Source organism: Chiloscyllium plagiosum, chromosome 1 (assembly GCF_004010195.1).
Source record: "Chiloscyllium plagiosum isolate BGI_BamShark_2017 chromosome 1, ASM401019v2, whole genome shotgun sequence".
NCBI classification, from domain to species: Eukaryota; Metazoa; Chordata; class Chondrichthyes; order Orectolobiformes; family Hemiscylliidae; genus Chiloscyllium; species Chiloscyllium plagiosum.
Window position 1 is genome coordinate 12,367,621 of NC_057710.1, and position 17,982 is coordinate 12,385,602.

Genomic DNA, 17,982 nt, shown 5'->3' on the forward strand with positions numbered 1-17,982 from the left:
ATGTATCAAGTGTACGAGGAAAAAGTGGGAATATGACATTGAAGTAGATGATCGACAATGAAGACTGGATAACTTTCTCTCCTAATGTATTTTTTTTAATATGAAGTGATCCTCAGCATTAGATAATAGTGTTCAGCCAGTTAAATTCTTTCCCCGTGATATCAAGAAACAATTGGAGACACTGGATACGCAAAGACTATGGGCCTTGAGAACATTTTGGCAATAATACTGAAGACTTGTGGTCCAAAACTTTCCACTCCCCAAGCCAAGATATTCCAGTACAGTTACAACACAGGTATCTACCTGACAATGTGGAAAATTGCCCAGGTATATCCTGCACATAAGAAAAAGGACAAATCCAACCTAGCCATTTAGCACCCCATCAGTCTCTTCTCGATCGTCAGTAAAGTGATGGAAGGTGTCATCAACAATGCTACCAAGCAACATCTGCTTAGTGATGTCCAGTTTGGGTTTCAACAGGGTCATTCAGCTGACCTCATTACAGCCTTGGTTCAAACATAGACAAAACAGCTGAATTCCAGTGGTGAGGTGAGAGTGACAGCCCTTGACATCAAGGCTACATTCAACTGAGTGTGGCAACAAGAAGCTCAAGCAAAACTGGAATCCGTGCGTATCAGGCGGTATACTGGTGGTTGAAGTCATACCTGCAATATAGGAATATGGTTATGGTTGTTGGTGAGTCATTTCAGCTCCAAGGCATTTCTCTAGGAGTGACTCAGGATAATGTAGATTAGATTACTTACAGTGTGGAAACAGGCCCTTCGGCCCAACAAGTCCACACTGCCCCGCCGAAGCGCAACCCACCCATACCCCTACATCTACCCCTTACCTAACACTACGGGCAATTTAGCATGGCCAATTCACCTGACCTGCACATCTTTGGACTGTGGGAGGAAACCGGAGCACCTGGAGGAAACCCACGCAGACACTGGGAGAATGTGCAAACTCCGCACAGTCAGTCGCCTGAGGCGGGAATTGAACCCGGGTCTCTAGCGCTGTGAGGCAGCGGTGCTAACCACAGTGCCACCGTGCCGCCCTCACGGGCTGGGCTCATTCATCATCAACTACTTCATCAATAACCTTTCGTGCATCATAACGTCAGAAGGTGCTCGCCCATGATTGCACAATGTTCAGCACCATTTGCAAATTCTCAGTTACTGAAGCAGTCCATGTTTGAATGTAATTGGATCTGGACAATATCCAGGCTTGGGCTGACAAGTGGCAAGTAACATTTGCGCCACACAAATGCCAGGCTATGGCCTTCACTACTAAGAGATAATCTAGCCACCACCCCTCAATATTGAACAGTGTTACCATCACTGAATGCCCCACTCGCAGCATCCTGGAGGTTATCATTGACCAGAAACTCAACTGGACTCACGACATAAATGCAGTGGCTACAAGAATAGGTCAGAAGTTCTGAATAAGTCACTTCCTAACTATTCAAAGCCTGTCCACCATCTATAAGGCATGAGTCAGGAGTGTGATAGAATACTCCCCACTTGCCTGGATGAGTGCAGTCCCAACAACACTCAAGAAGCTTGACACCATCCAAGACAAAGCAGGCTGCTTGATTGGCATCACATCCACTCCCTCCACCACCGATGTGCGGTAGCAGCAGTGTGTACTATATACAAGATGCACTGCAGAAATTCACCAAACATCTTCAGACAGCACTTTGCAAACCCATGACCACTTAGCATCTGGAAGGACATGAGCAGCAGATATATGGGAACACTAACACCCTTGGGTTTCTCCTCCAAGTGTCTCTCCATCCTGACTTGGAAATATATCGCAGGTCCTTTTACTGTTGCTGGGTCAAAATCCTGAATTCCCTCCCTAATGGTATTGTGGGCCAACCCACAACAGGTGGATTGCAGCACTTCAAGAAGAGAGCTCACCACCACCTTCTCGAGCAACTGGGATGGGCAATAAATGCTGGCCCAGCCACTGTTGCCCACATCCCACAAAATGAATATTTTTTAAAAAGTAATTTATTCAATCATTGATTCATAAGTTTCTTCACTTTATTTCTTAATTTCTAGTGTCAATCATCTAGCACTATCAGTAGTGAGAATTATCAGCATTGACGCATTTTTATCTTGTGTAAATAAAATGTTTGTAATTAACAGATCAAGAGCTGTTAGTCCAACAATGTTTTCCGTGGGTGCAGCTGTTTCGGTAGATAAAAAAACAAAGAGCAACTTGTGAGTTAGAAGTATGAGTAAATCATTCAATACTTTGAGACTTCTCTGTCACTGTGTCCATGATCTGCTTGTGGTTTCAACTCAATTTTCTGGTTTGCATATTGTTAATCAGTAATCTTTCTATCAACCTTAAGTATACCCAAGGACTCTGGCCTCCTAGCTGTCAGCAGCAAGCAAAGATACTCAACCCCTGTAATGGCATGGATAGAAGATTGGCTAGGTAACAGAAAGGGACTAATGGCTCTTTTATGAGCTACTGATGTAATAGCTTTTTTTTCAAAAAAGGACACCAAAACTACATAGTACTGCAGATGCAGTTTCACCAAGACCATGTACAGCTGCTGTAAAATGTATATTTTTGTCGTACATTCCCTTTGCAATAAATTTCAACATTCCATTTGGTTTCCTATTCACTCGCTAAACCTGCATTTTAACATTTTGTGGTTCATGTACTAGGATGTGCACATCCCATTGTATTACAGATTTCTAATGTTGCTCGAGTTAACTAGTATACTGCTTCACTTATCTGCTTTGGCAGGAAACATAGTGAAATTCTCAGCGTACCAATCTAAAGAAAACACCCTATTGTCCTTACTCCCAATTTCTCATTTAATGACCAGTCCTTTAGCCACGCTAATATGTTATAATATATGCCCTTTGTGAACCTTGCTTTTGGAAGTTCACGTTTGTTACTTCTATAAGTTCCCTTTTAATCACTTTGTTTCTTTTCCGAAAAGGTCCAATAAATTAGACTGTAAGCAATAGGAACAGGAGTGAGTCATCGAGCAATACAGCGCAGAACAGGCCCTTTGGCCCTCGCTGTTGTGCCGACCTGCGAACTATTCTCAGCTTGTCCCCCTACACTATCCAAAAATCATCCACGTGCTTATCCAAGGATTGTTTAAATCTCCCTGATGTGGCTGAGTTGACTGCATTAGCAAATAGGGCATTCCACGCCCTTACCCCTCTCTGCGTAAAGAACCTGCCTCTGACATCTGTCTAAAATCCATCACCCCTCAATTTATAGTTATGCCCTCTTGTACAAGCTGACGTCGTCAGCTTGTACAAGAGTATTTCACTGCCTACCGTATCTAATCCTCTGATCATCTTTATGTCTTGATCAAATCCCCGCTTAACCACTGCCTTTCCAATGAGAACAGACCCAAGTGTCTCAGCCTTTCCTCATAAGACCTTCCCTCCAGATCAGGCAACATCTTGGTAAATCTCCTCTGCACCTTTTTCCAATGCTTCCACATCCTTCGTGTAATGGGCAACCAGAACTGCACACAATATTCCAAGTGTGGCCGCACCAGCGTTTTGTATAGATGCAGCAAATTGGCCATTTGACCATCGAGACTGAATCTTCATTCAGTAGGATCATTCCTTGCATCCACTTTTCCTGGACCCTTGATACCTCCTACTTATCAAGAATCTATCCATCTCAGCCTTAAATTTACACAAGGACTATACCTCCACAGCTCTCTGGAACAAGGAGTTCCAAAGATACTCAACTCTGAGAGAAGAAATTCCTTCTTATCCTAGTCTTAAATTGGTGCCTCTTTATTTTGAGACTAAAATTAGTTGAATGCACTTTCCTACACCAATGCCATGTTGTCTCTGCCTGATTTGTATTATGATTTTTCAAGTCAAAAAAACTCAAAAGAACTCCGGATGGTGGAAATCTGAAACAAAATTGCTGGAGGACCTCAGCAGGTCTGGCAGCATTTGTGGAGAAAAATAGAGTTACCGTTTCAAGTCCACTAACCCTCCTTCGGCTCTAAAGAAGGATCACTGGACCTGAAACATTAACTCTTGGTTTTTCTCCACAGATGCTGCCAGATCTGCTGAGTTTGATTTTTTTTTCAAAGTATCCTGCTGTAACCTCCTAAATTCCAGCAATATTCCTGTGATAAATATTTAACAAGCTAACATCAAGCTTTTTGGTTTGTCTCCCTTCTTTACATATTTTTCGATCAGCCAGGGGCCTTGCAGAACCTAAGCAATTCCAGACAATGTATCTTCTATCTTGACAGCTGCTATTTTCAGGACTCTAGGAATACAGACCATTTGGGACATTTAGGTCTGATATTTTTCTCAGCACCTTGTTGCTTGTAAATGTTTTGAGTTCCTCTGTCTTGTTTACTCGGTTTTCAAATACCATTGGGAAATGTTCCAAGTCTTCTACACAGAGGACAGACACAAAAGAACTGCTCAATGTCTCCATCAATTTCTTTACACACACCATCAAGGCTCAATGTTAATTTTCATTAGTCTATGTAAATAATTGTCGAAACTCTTGGAATCTGTCTTTCTATTACAAGATAACATTTTCTCATACTCCATTTTCTCTCTTTTTTGTTTAGTCATGATTTGGGTTAGATTTTAAGAAACAATAACTTATGATGTATCTTTGAAGATTTTATGCTCTTTTTAAAATTAATTTATGGTAAACGGGCATTACTGAAGCGGCATCGTAGTTCAGTGGTTAGCACTATAGGGGGATGGGTCTGGCTGGGATGGTCTTTGGAGGGTCAGTGTGGACATGTTGGGCCAAATGGCCTGTTTCCACACTGTAGGGATCTCTCTACTGTATCTCATGTTTGCCAGTATTTGTTGTCCATCTCTAGTTGTCCTCAAGGTGGTGGTGAAGTTGCTTTCTTGAACTGCTGCAGTTCATGTGCTGTAGGTTGACCCACAATGCCTTTAGAGAGGGAATGCCAAGATTTTAACCCAGCGACAGGGAACGAGCAGTGATATATTTCCAAGTAGGGAGGGTGAGTAGCTTGAAGGTGAACTTGAAGGTGGTGGTGTTCGCAGGTATATGTTGCATTTGTTCTTTTTAGATGGAAGTGGTCATGGGTTTGGAAGGTGTTATGTAAAGATCTTTGGTGAATTTCTGCTGTGCATCTTGTAAATAGAATACACTGGTGGTGGTGAGATTGGATGCTTGTGGATGCTTTGACCTGGATTGTGCTGTTGGAGCCGCACTATTCCAGGCAAGTGGGAAGTAATCCATCACTCTCCTGACTTGTGCCTTGAAGATGGTGGACAGACTTTAGGGACTCAGAAGGTGAATTACTTGCTGTAGTATTCCGAGCATCTGACCTGCGATTGTAGCCACAGTGTTAATGTGGTGAGTCCATCTGAGTTTCTGGTCAGTGGTATTTGATGTTAATAGGATGTTGATAGTGGAGGGATTCAGTGATGATAACACCACTGAATGTCAAGGAGCAGTGGTGAGATGGTCATTGTCTGGAATTTGTGTGGTGTGAATGTTACAGTTCAGATTGTTTCAGTTTGATATTATCTTTAACATTGTATTCAACTATAAATGATGCATCCTTCTCAATAGTCTTTCACATTGGAACAAGTGTTTGCTGCTAATTGTTAAATATCTCCTTAAAATATTCCCAAAGCATCTCTGCTGTCATCAATTCTAACTCAATTCTTTCCCTTGAGATAATTTTACACTTCTACTCATGCTGTTAGCTTAATTAAAACTTAAGACACCAGCTTTTATAGCACACCTCTTGCCCTCAAATTTCATTGTTATGATTACTGTTACGTAACTTTTCCGAAGAGGTTTTTTTTTTAACCCTGTTTCACTGCTCATTATCTGGTTGGAAATAGCCACCACCTTGGCTGCGGAGCATGCAACTCCGTACACTCTGTGAACTCATTCCAGGCCACCTTTTCCAGTTTGATTTGTTCAATCTCTATGTAGATTCAAATCTCTCATTATTGTGTTTCCTTTGTTACGCACGCTATTTATGTTTTCCTGTATGCTTTTGCTTATAAAGGCCTATAAATCGCTCCCTGAAGTCATCCTTGTCTTATTTCTTGTCTCTACTCAAATCAATTTTACATTTCGTGCTGTCAAGGTAAATTCCTACCTCACAACTGTACTATGACGCTTTTAGCTGGCTGAACTACCTCACCACCTTTTCCTAGTTTCTTGCATTTTCAGCATGTCATATAGCCTTCGATCTTTGATTCCTAGATTTTGTTCCCCTGCAACTTGTAATGGCCATAAGGTTACGCATGCTTTTTTTTTCCATCCATATTCAAAAAAATCAGTGCTTTATAGGATTTGTTCTTTGCAATCTCTGGACTTGTACACTTGTGCTTTTTTCAGTTTGTACGCTCCACCTCTTTGTTCCACATTTGCCACCTAAATGGCCACATCTCTTCCCACATGATGCCTTCCCCCTACTATTTTTATGGGCGGCATTGTGGCACAGTGGTTAGCACTGCTGCCTTACAGCGCCAGAGACCGGGGTTCAATTCCCACCTCGGGCGACTGTCTGTGTGGAGTTTACACATTCTCCCCGTGTGGGTTTCCTCTGGGTGCTCTGGTTTCCTCCCACAGTCCAAAAACGTGTAGGTTAGGTGAATTTGCCATGCTAAGTTGCCCGTAATGTTAAGTGAAGGGGTAAATGTCTGGGTGGGTTGCTCTTCGGAGGGTCGGTGTGGACTTGTTTGGCAGAAGGGCCTATTTCCACACTGTAAGTAATCTAATCTAATCTGTATGGTTTTCAATTTATGGGGCACTGGAGCCATGCTAAAACCAGTGTTCTGGTGAACTGTGCAGCAAGATTTGTAGAGAGGACCTGAAACTAAATAGTAGCTGTTCCACTCCAGTCTTTAAGCAATACGTTCAGCTTTATGGATGCCTGGGCTCTTGGATTATAGTTTCGCAGTTTGATGTGAGGATGAAATGCACATGTTTATCATTCAGTTCTAAAATATCATTATTAAGCATGAGTAATGAACAAGTTATGTGCCACATACAGAAGGAAAATACTGTAGATAAAGGAAATACTGCAATTTGGCAGTATCTGTGGGCTGGAAACAGTGACATTGACCTAAATTGTTAACCCAAGTGCTGGATCTACTAAGTATGTTCAATGTTCTGTTTCAGTAGCAAAATGGCTTAAGAATACAAAAATTGTCTGACAAAAACAAATAATCTGAAGTGGTTCAATAAATCTTCCTATGACTAATTACGGTTTCCTTTCATTAAAGGTGGTCAGTTTACCGTCAAATGCCAGATAACTGTGAGCTATTCAATGTTGGGCAAATCCATCGCTTTCTTTCAAATGTACTTGAAGCACAACGGAATCGGACCGTTCATCAATCTGTATACTCTAGAAAGAAAATGAGGCTGCTGATTGTGACACCAGGGTGAGTGTAATTCAGTGTAACAATGTACTTTACATGAAAGTTGCACCCGCCAAGTCAGAGTGTGGAAATCATTAGAATGTGGTATGTAGCATACCTAGTTGCTGGCTCAAGCATATTAAGTAATAAAAGAAAAGCTTTCCATTTGATTGTCTGATTAGTGAATGACATTGATCTCTATCTTGCCTTTCCCAGCCACAAAATAAAGTCCTGTTCCATTCTTCTTTTTGTCTATTCCGTGTTATAGGAACAGGTGTAGTCCTGGTGAAGGCATTTGATAAGCTTTCCTTTATTGGTCAGAGTATTGAGTACAGGAGTTGGGAGGTCATGTTGCGGCTGTACAGGACATTGGTTAGGCCACTTTTGGAATATTGCATGGAATTCTGGTCTCCTTCCTATTGGAAGGATGTTGTGAAACCTGAAGGGATTCCGAGAAGATTTACAAGGATGTTGCCAGAGTTTGAGCTATAGGGAGAGGCTGAATAGGCTGGGGCTGTTTTCCCTGGAGTGTCGAAGGCTGAGGGGTGACCTCATAGAGGTTTATAAAATCATGAGGGGCATGGCTAGGAGAAATAGACAAAGTCTTTTACCTTGGTTGGGGGAATCCAGAACTAGAGGTTAGGTTTAGGGTAAGAGGGGAAAGATGTAAAAGGGACCGAAGGGGCAACTTTTTCACACAGATGGTGGTGCACGTATGGAATGGGCTGCCAGAGGAAGTGGTGGAGGCTGGTACAATTGCAACATTTAAGAGGCATCTGGATGGGTATATGAATGGGAAGAATTTAGAGGGATGTGAGCCAAGTGCTGACAAATGGGACTAGATTAGGTTTGGATATCTGGTCGGCATGGATGAGTTGGACTGAAGGGTCTGTTTCTGTGTTGTACATCTCTACGACTTGAAGTATTGTGTCGCTTCATACAGGAAATCCAAGTTGGTTTTTTCTGAACAAATATCTCCCACGTGTTGACATATATGTTGTGTTTCTTGTGGTAAGCCTTTAGAGAGTCTTTAAATGCTTTGTTTGACCTCTTGTTTGAGTTCCTTCCTTGAGTTGGGTGAACATAATTTACTTTGACAGTCAGAACTCTAGTATGGGACCCTTCCAATGGAGTTGGTTTCGGATGATCACGGCTTTGATGCTGATGCTATTGGCTGCTTCAAGGATGCTGATGTTAGTACTCCTGTTCTTCCAGTTGATGCGGACAGTCTGTCTCAGACAATTTTGAGGGTACTTCTCAAGGGCCTTGAGGTGGTATCTATATGTAGTCCATATTTCAGAGCCTTGTAGAAGAGAAAGATCACTGCCTTATACACAAAGGTCTCTGTATCAAGTTATCAAAGAGTCTTATCCTTGGGTATTCAAAGATGGTACTGACAGATTGATGCAAAAATTCAATATTATATTCAATGTCAGCTTTGGATGAGAAATAGCTTCCCAGGTAAGGGAAATGTTCCACGTGTGAGAAGATTTCTCTGTTGACCTTGCTTAATGGATAGACCAGAAATTGAGCTAGGTAAGGTTGATAAAGGATCTGAATCATCTTGAGTTTGAGACCAATTCTTCAGAATGCTTCTGCCAAAAGCATTAACCAAGACTTGGAAGATTCACTTTCAAGAGTGTAGAGATAATGTTATTATCCACATACTGAAGTTTCATAGGTGAGATCGATGTCATTTTCTTCTTAGTTTTCCAAACATTTGAGGTTGAGAAATTTTCCATCCATTCTGTGGACAAAAGTCCACACCTCTGTGAAGCTTGTTCTTGACAAGATGAAAAATGATGCTGATGAAGATGGACAAAATAGTTGGGGCAATGACATATCCCTGTTTGACCTAAAAGGATTCTGCTGTTTTACTGTCGGTGAGGACCATCGCTGACATAGCATCATAGAGGAAATGGAGGATGTTGGTGAATTTTCTGGAAGCTGACCTTTGACGGGATCTTCCAAGTACTTTCCCATTGATAGAGTCAAAAGCGATCTTGATGCCAGAGAGGGACATGCCACCGTTATGCTCAACTAACTTGATTAGATATTTCCATGAGTGTAATGTGATTGTTAAGTCTGATTAATATGGGCTTCCAAAAGATGTTTGAAGTGCCACATAACAGGCTTGTCAGTACAGTTAAACCCCACAAAATTAAATGGATCGTGGGTACATGGATATGAAGAAAGGCAGTAAATGTTTTTTTATCTGACTGGATGGAGGTTATACATTGAGTGTTCCCAGGCCTCAGGACCCGAACCTCTGCTTTGATTGATCTATTTAGATCCGCAGATGTACAGCATGGAAACAGACCCTTGGGTCCAACTCGTCCATGCTGACCAGATATCATAAATAACTCTAGTCCCATTTGCCAGCGTTTGGTCCTTCTCCCTCTAAATTCTTCCTATTCATGTACTCATCCAGATGCCTTTTTAAATATTGTAATTTTACCAGCCTCCAACACTTCCTCTGGCAGATCATTCCATACATGCACCAGTCTCTATTGAAAACGTTGCCTCTTAGGTCCCTTTTTAAGTCTATCCCTTCTCACCTTAAACCTGTGTTCTCTAGTTTTGGACTCCCCCACTCCGGGTAAAATACCTTGTCTGTTCACCTTATCTATTCCCTTACGATTTTATACACCTCTATAAGGTCACCCCTTAACCTCCGATGTTCCAGGGAAAATAGGCCCAGCCAATTCTGGCTCTCCAAAAACTCAGTAGCTCCAACTCTGGCAACATCCTTAAATCTTTTCTGACCCCCTTCAAGTTTTACAATATTCTCCCTATAGCAGGGAGACAAGAATGGCTCGCAGTATTCCAAAAGTGGCCTATAAGTCCCAACTCCTAGTGCATTGACAAATAAAGGCTAGCATACCAAAAACCGGCTTCACTATCCTGTTATCTGTGACTCCACTTTCAAGGAATTATGAACCTGCACTCCAAGGACTCTTTATTCAGCAACACTTCCCTGGACCTTACCATTAAGTGTATAAGTTCTGCCCTGATTTGCCTTTCCAAAATGCAGCATCTCAAATAAATTCCATCTACCTGCTACTCCCTGGCCCAGTCGCCCACCTGATCAAGATCCCGTTATACTCTGAGGTGACGTTCGTCGCTGTCACTACATCTTCAATTTTGGTGTCATCTGCAAACATAATAACCATATCATTTATATAAATGACAAAAAGCAGTGGACCCAGTACTGATCCATGTGGCTCACTACTGTCCTCCCATGAAGCTGCTTGTCGGACACCTTCCTGAAGTCCATATAGATTCCGTCCACTACTCTGTCCTCATCGATCCTCTTCATTACTTCTTCAAATGCACAGTTAAGTTAGTGAGACACTATTTCCCATGCACAAAGGCATCTTGACTATCCTGACACAGTCTTTGCCTTTCCAAGTACAAGCAAATCCTGTCCCTCAGGATTCCAAACAACAACTTGCTCAGCACTGACATCACTGTCACTAGTCTATCGTTCCCTTGCTTTTCCTTACCACGTTGTTAAAATACCACGTAGCTGAAAATGTGTTGCTGGAAAAGCGCAGCAGGTCAGGCAGCATCCAAGTAACAGGAGAATCGACGTTTCGGGCATAAGCCCTTCTTCAGGAATGAGGAAAGTGTGTCCAGCAGGCTAAGATAAAAGGTAGGGAGGAGGGACTTGGGGGAGGGGCTTTGGAAATGCGATCCAAACTCTCTGAAGAAGGTCAACTCAGGGATTGCCATACCCCTGGGTGGCAGAATAGTCAACTGCTCTACTTTGGCTTTCTTGGATGACATCACCCTTCTGAGTGACTCTCACATCAATATGGGGAGGAACCTGAAGCTGCTCCAGTCATATTGTGACCGTACGAGCCTCAATATTAACATCGCAAAGTCAAAGGTCTTCCACTTTACATTCAAGAGGAAGACCTTCCTGCATAATCACTTTGTTAACTGGAAGCTGCGTAACAAATCTATACCCTATATACCCCCAGGTTATACTGAGAAATACCTGGGTGCCTGTATGGAAACTTGGATAGGTGTGTCTGAAGGAGAATGGAAGGAGAAGCTTAAGACCTGGGTGAGAGGAATACAGGCAACTTGTCTCCAACTGAGACAAGGCCTAGAGATCCTAAAAACTCATGTCATTCCCAGATTGTATTTTCATCTGATCCTGCCCGAAGCATCTCAAAGCACACTCATAAAGCTGGACCAGATCATACGCAACGCCACGAAATAATTCCTCCTCCTTCCACCTCATACCAATGATGGAATCCTGTATGCCAGCAACAACGGCAGTCTGGCCGTGCCAAAGCCAGAAGTGCAGATTCCATCTGTGATTGTCCACAAACACCAGGCACTAGAGATGTCCAAGGATGTGATCATACTGGCCTCCTTTCAATATAGAGGACAATGCAACAGAGGCACCGTTGCAGGACTGCGAGAATTCACAGTCCTCAAAGAAATCAAAGATTTCTTGCCTGGCAGCCAAAGCGGCAGCGAAGGGGAAATGGACCCAATGGCTCACATCCAGACCACTTCAGGAGGTGGGTGCCAGGCGACAGAAACCACCCCAACAGGTATGCAGGATGGAGAGAGCGGGAGTTCGAAAAGTGGCGAAGGCTTGAATGTCACAGGGCAAGGCATTCAGTATTACAGAGATGACAGGATGTCAAACTCTGGGTTGAAACCAGCAATTGAACTAAAATCCTCACAGCTCATAAACAGCTTGTTCCTGCGGAGTAATCTATATCCAATAAGAGCCACCCTATCAAGGGGAAGGCCAAACAGGATCAAAAGTTGCCGAAGGTGTGAGATGGCAATAAAAACCATTTCACACATCTCAGATTGCTGCCTGTTCGTTAAAAATGCTCGAATAAAGCGCCGTAATAAGATTATAGACCAGTTGCAAAAGCAGGTCTGTAAGTACGGCTGGACATCATACATTGGGCCAAGATTGCTTGTGAAAAATGGCTCACTATGGAAACGCGATCTCATATTTAAGAAAGGTCAATAGCTCATGGCAGTTGATGTTGCCATGGTACAAAGATGACAGCAAAGCTCTGGAAATGGCATGACAGGAGAAAAGACAGAAATACAACCACCTTAACACCGAGATAATGGAATTGACGGGACGCTCTGAGCCTAAGTACTTTGACTTTGTGATAGGTGTTAGAGGCAAGTGGCCGGGCTTGAATAACAGACCTCATGAAATTCCTCCGCATTGAATGATTTCAAACATTTGCCCAAAGGACATCCAGGCTCACCTTATCACTGACACTTGAATTACCACAACTCTTCAGTCTTAAGTGAGCAGAATACCACAGACCGGTTCTGACCAGAGACAAGGACCGGCCAACCCCCACCAGAAAAATTAATTTTAAAAAATTAAAATAAAGAGAAAAACAGGGGCGCCGGTCCATTAAAACAAAGCTCAGTTATGACATCAGCAGGCCACCTGGCCCAACAAGTTCACACTGATCCACTCTCCTACCTTATTACTCTCCATTTTCCCCTGACTAATACACCTAACCTCCACATCCCTGAACACTATAGGCAATTTAGCATGGCCAATTCACCTAATCTGCACATCTTTGGATTGTGGGAGGAAACAGGAGCACCCGGAGGAAACCCACGCCAATTATGATAAACTGTGAAAACACTGGGCCTCAACTGAAATATCTGAATGTACACACAAGGAATTTTGTGGAAGTGTTGGAGAGGGTGCAGAAAAGATTTGAAGACTTCAGAGAGGAGAAACCTAAGCTAGATATACAGATTTATTGAAAGGAGATTTATAGGAGTATTCAAAATTGGCTCATCTTGGAAAAAGTAGATCTGGGGGAACTGTTCTCATGGGTGATTTGGTGGAAGGACTGAGAAATTGACAAGATATTGATGCAACATAAATGGCAAAAGAGATAAATATAACATGAGTTTGGCATTCTGTAGGAGTGGACGCCTTCCCTCAACTCCCCAATAAGTCCCCAGAAGGAAAGTTGGTGGCGAGCTGACAGGCCAGAAAGAAACCTAGCCCACAGACTTAATATGCTGTCAGTAATCTGATTAGATTTGATTCTTGCAGGCATTATGTGATAAAAGATAGACCTGAAGTACTCCTGGCAGAGTGCGACCAGCAAGGGTGAGCAAACCTTGGCCCATTGGCCCATCTAGTCAAGATCCTGTTGTACTGAGGTGGAGTTGAGCGGACTAGGGGTGTGGAGGGAGGCATTGTTGTCTCTTGTTCTGGCTGTTTTTGCAAGGGGCTGCTTTGTTGTCAAGGTGCTGCTGGTTATATTTAAGAGTGAGGCTACATGAATGCCAGGCTTTCTTGAAGAGAGCAAGCAGTAACAAGGTAAGGGCAAAACTTCTTTTGCCCATTAGTCTGCTTGTTGTTAAAGGGACAGAGATGGCACTTAATGGAGAGGTATGTTCTTCTTGTCAAATTTGAGAGATCTGGAAGCAAAGCCTAGTGACTGTCTGCAGAAAGTGGGCCTGGCTGTACTAAGGAGCAAAGAGTGTCCTAGGTAGTAGCTTCAGGGAGATGGTTACACTGCAGGTACAGACAAGTAGATGATTGACTGCCAGGAGAGGTAGATCGTGGAGAAGTCTCCTGTGGCTATGCCCCTCCCAAACAAGTATACTGTCTTGGATACTGTTGAGGGGGATGGTCTTTCTGGAAAATACCAGCAGCACCCAGATCTTTGGCAGCACGACTGGCTCTGCTGTAATGCAGGCTATGGCAAAGTCTAAGTGAGCAGTTGTGATAGGAGGCAATCTAATCAGGGGTACAGACGTGCATTTCTAGGAGCAAGAAATCGGGATGGTGTATTGCTTACCTGGTTCCAAGGATAAATAATGTCAGTGATTGCAGAGAATTCTCAATAGGAAATATGAGCTGCCAGAGGTGGCTGCATACACTGGTACAAATGACATCAACAGTGAGACAACAGAGAAGATTGAGTCTGGTACAGAAGTTAAAGAGAACAAGTTCAGTAGACAAAGCAGGCAAGAGCATGGCAGAGGGAAGACAGATGAATTAAACTATTTATTTCAATGCAAGAGGCCTGACAGGAAAGGCAGATGACCTCTGGTCATGCATTGGAACGTGGGAGTGCAATATCATAGCTACTACAGAAACATAGCCGAGGGAGGGACAAGGAGAAAATGAGGACTGCAGATGCTGGAGATCAGAATCGAGAGTGTGGTGCTGGAAAAGTTACCACAGGTCAGGCAACATCCAAGGAGCAGGAGAATCAACGTTTCGGGCATAAGCCCTTTATCAGGTATGGGCTTATGAATGGGCTCCTGATGAAGGGCTTATGCAGAAACGTCAATTCTTCTGTTCCTTGAGGGAGGGACAAGAGTGACAGCTCAATGTTCAGGGTATAGCTATGCGAAGGGTAGAAGGTGAGGCATGAGAGAAGGGGAGTAGTGTTTTTGATGAGAGAAAACTTGACAGCAGTACATAGAGGCTATTCCTGAGGGATTGTCCAGGGAAATGGAAAAATAAGAAGCGGATTATTACTTTGGGAGTCAATTGCAGCACCACCACCCCACCACAAAAAAAAGTAGTCAGCAGGAAATGGAGTACCAAATATGTCAGGAAATCACAGGTAGCTTTAAGAATAATGGCGTTATAATATTTGGGAATTTTAAGTTTTCAAGCATAGACTAGGACTGCCAATAGGGCTTGATGGGGAGGAGTTTGTGTATTTGACACAACTTTCTCAATCAATATGTAGATGGCCCTATTAGAGAAAGGCTTAAGAGAAGAGCAGTTGGACTACCTGACACACAGTAAGATGGTTGTGATATTGGATGTCAGTCGTCTCGGCTCCAGGACATCTCTGCAGGGTTCCCTCAGGGTAGTGTCCTCGGCCCAACCATCTACAGCTGCTTCATCAATGACTTTCCCTCCATCATAAAGTCAGAAGTGGGGATGTTTGCTGATTGCACAATGTTCAGCACCATTTGCAACTCCTTGGATCTGAAGCAATCCATGTTCAAATGCAATAAAGCTTGGACAATATCCAGACATAGGCTGACAAATGGCAAGTAATATTCACACCCCACAAATGTCAGGCTATGACCATCACCAATCAGAGACTATCTAACCACCATCCCATGGCATGCTTGACTTCATTGGTCAGGGGACTTTAGGAGTTGGAATTCATGTTATGACTGTACGAGACATTGGTAAGGCCACGTTTGAAGTACTGCATACAGTTCTGGTTGTCAGGTTTGAGTTATAAGATGAGGTTGGATAGGCTGGGAATATTTTCCCTGGAGTATAAGGAAGCTGCGTAATAACCTTGCAGAGGTCTATAAAATCGAGGGACATAGATTAGGTGAATAGCGAAGGTCTTTCCCCCAATGTGGGAAGTCCAAAACTAGAGGATGTAAATTTAAGATGAGAAGGGAAAGACTTTAAAAGGGACCTGAGGGGCAACCTTTTCACAGAGGGTGTTGCACATGTGGAGTGAGCTCCCAGAGGAAGTATTGGAGGTGAATACAACTACAGTTACATTTAAAAAACAATGAAGAGGGAAGGTTAGAGGGATTTCTGTCAAACTAGTTCAGTTGAGGATATCTGATTGGTATCGATGAGTTGGGCCCAAGGGTGCATTTCTGTGCTGTATGCTCTATTCCAGTATTACTTTTTTTTGTTTTCTTTATGTATAAATTTGAACTCTTCCATCAAGCTTAACCCTTGATTTGATTTGATTTGTTATTCAAATGTTTGAAAATGCCAAAGGCTTTTAAAGGTTTGGAATACCTCTAGTTTATTTGTGAGTGTGATTAAATGTTTTTTTGAGAAAAATACTTCAATTAAATAGTAATTACTTTTAATCAACTTGTTCAGAAATGTTGTGACACGGCCAGGACTTGAACCTAAACCTTCTGGCTCAGGAATAGAAATCTTACAGATTAGAGTGGTGCTGGAAATGCACAGCAGGTCAGGCAGCATCCGAGGAGCAGGAAAATCAACGTGTCAGGCAGGAGCCTTTCATCAGGGAGGAGGCTGGAAGCCTGAGGGGTGGACAGATAGATGGGAGGAGGTGGGGCTGGGGAGAAGGTAGCTGGGAGTGCAGTAAGTGGATGGAGGAAGGGGTAAAAGTGACAGGAGGGTCGGGCGGCCCACCCTTCTCTCCGACCTATCATCTTTGCCCCTTCCTCCATCCACCTACTGCAGTCATAGCTACCTTCTCCCCAGCCCCATCCCCTCCCATTTATCTCTCCACCCCTCAGGCTTCCAGCCTCATTTCTGATGAAGGGCTCCTGCCCGAAACATCAATTTTCCTGCTCCTTGAATGCTGCCTGACCTGCTGTGCATTTCCAGCACCACTCTATTCTTGATTCTTAATCTCCAGCAACTGCAATCCTCACTTTCGCCCAATAGGAATATTACAACTGCTCCACAAGGTCCTTGCCTCAGTTAAATTTTACAATTTTTCTAAATAAAAGTCTCTACTAAGCAACTCCTGGTGGTAAATATGAGACTGCTCTGACCTTTTCTCAGACCCTTCAACTTCTCACACTACAGTTAGAAATTATTGCTGGTCTTGTACCTAACTTTCAATTCATACGTGCACCTTTTATTTTTGTAGGTACACAGACATTATTGATGTTGTGCAGGCTATCCAGATGCATCCCGACTCTGAAGTTCAGTCTGCATTCGTCATTGGTACCATTGCTACCTGTATTAACCCACAGTGCTCAACCATGGAACACAGGTGCCATTAAAATGCTAGTGTAATACTGTAAATCTCTTAACTTGTGACATTTTTCCTGTTGCTCACCTTTAGCAAATAGTTAACCGTCCACTTGAAATGTATTACAGATTGATCTAAAAACATTTTCATATGCGAATCTTTTATACTTAAATGTTAACTCTACTTGAGTTGTAGCATGATGGCGAATAGATTTTTACTGATAATTTTCAGATGGGAGGTTAATCTGTCTAAAGCAAATGGTGTGCTGAGAGATCTGTTATTGAGCTGATGCTTAAAGTTTTTTTTTTTGACAGCTAATGCCATAACTACTGAGTACTTTCAGCATTTTTGTTTGGACTTATGGTTCTCTACATCTGCGCTAAATTTACTTTTGTCATTCCATTTGTACTTGTTCAGATGTCACCAGAGACTCATCATCAGTACATTTTTTCCTGACCCCGTACATTTACTTTTGATGTGTCCTTTATCTATCCTGTTTTTCCTATACGTGCCTTTTCAACATGATCTGAAAGTGCACAATCTGTTTCCACCATTGATGCAAATAACACTCAAGTTTACTTCACAAGTCCATCTCTCAAACCTTTCATAGCCTTTAAATTGTCCAATTGTCTGTTTGATATTGAATGAGAAATTTCTTCACATTAGATAGAAGTTTATAAAATAATGAGTGGCATGAATAGATTGAATAGTCAAGGTCTTTTCCCAGTTTAAAGGCGTCCAGAGCTCATAGGTTTAAGGTGAGAGGGGAAAAATTTACAAGGGACCTAAGGGGCAACTTTTTCACACAATGGGTGGTGCATATATGGAATGAGCTGCCAGAGGAGGTGGTGGAGGCTGGTACAATTACAACATTTAAAATTCATCTG

At 42.7% G+C, this 17,982-nt stretch overlaps 1 protein-coding gene across 4 annotated transcripts in view; it reads left to right on the top strand.

The window, feature by feature from the left end:
* The window catches only part of dnaaf9 (dynein axonemal assembly factor 9), a 227,511-nt gene that overhangs the window by 174,789 nt on the left and 34,740 nt on the right, over positions 1-17,982 (top strand). For all 4 annotated transcript variants that reach the window (XM_043696504.1, XM_043696418.1, XM_043696328.1 and 1 more), the window contains 2 exons: positions 7,254-7,412; positions 16,991-17,116. In XM_043696504.1, the coding sequence (XP_043552439.1) occupies positions 7,254-7,412; positions 16,991-17,116 (285 nt within the window). The remainder of the gene's footprint in view (positions 1-7,253; positions 7,413-16,990; positions 17,117-17,982) is intronic.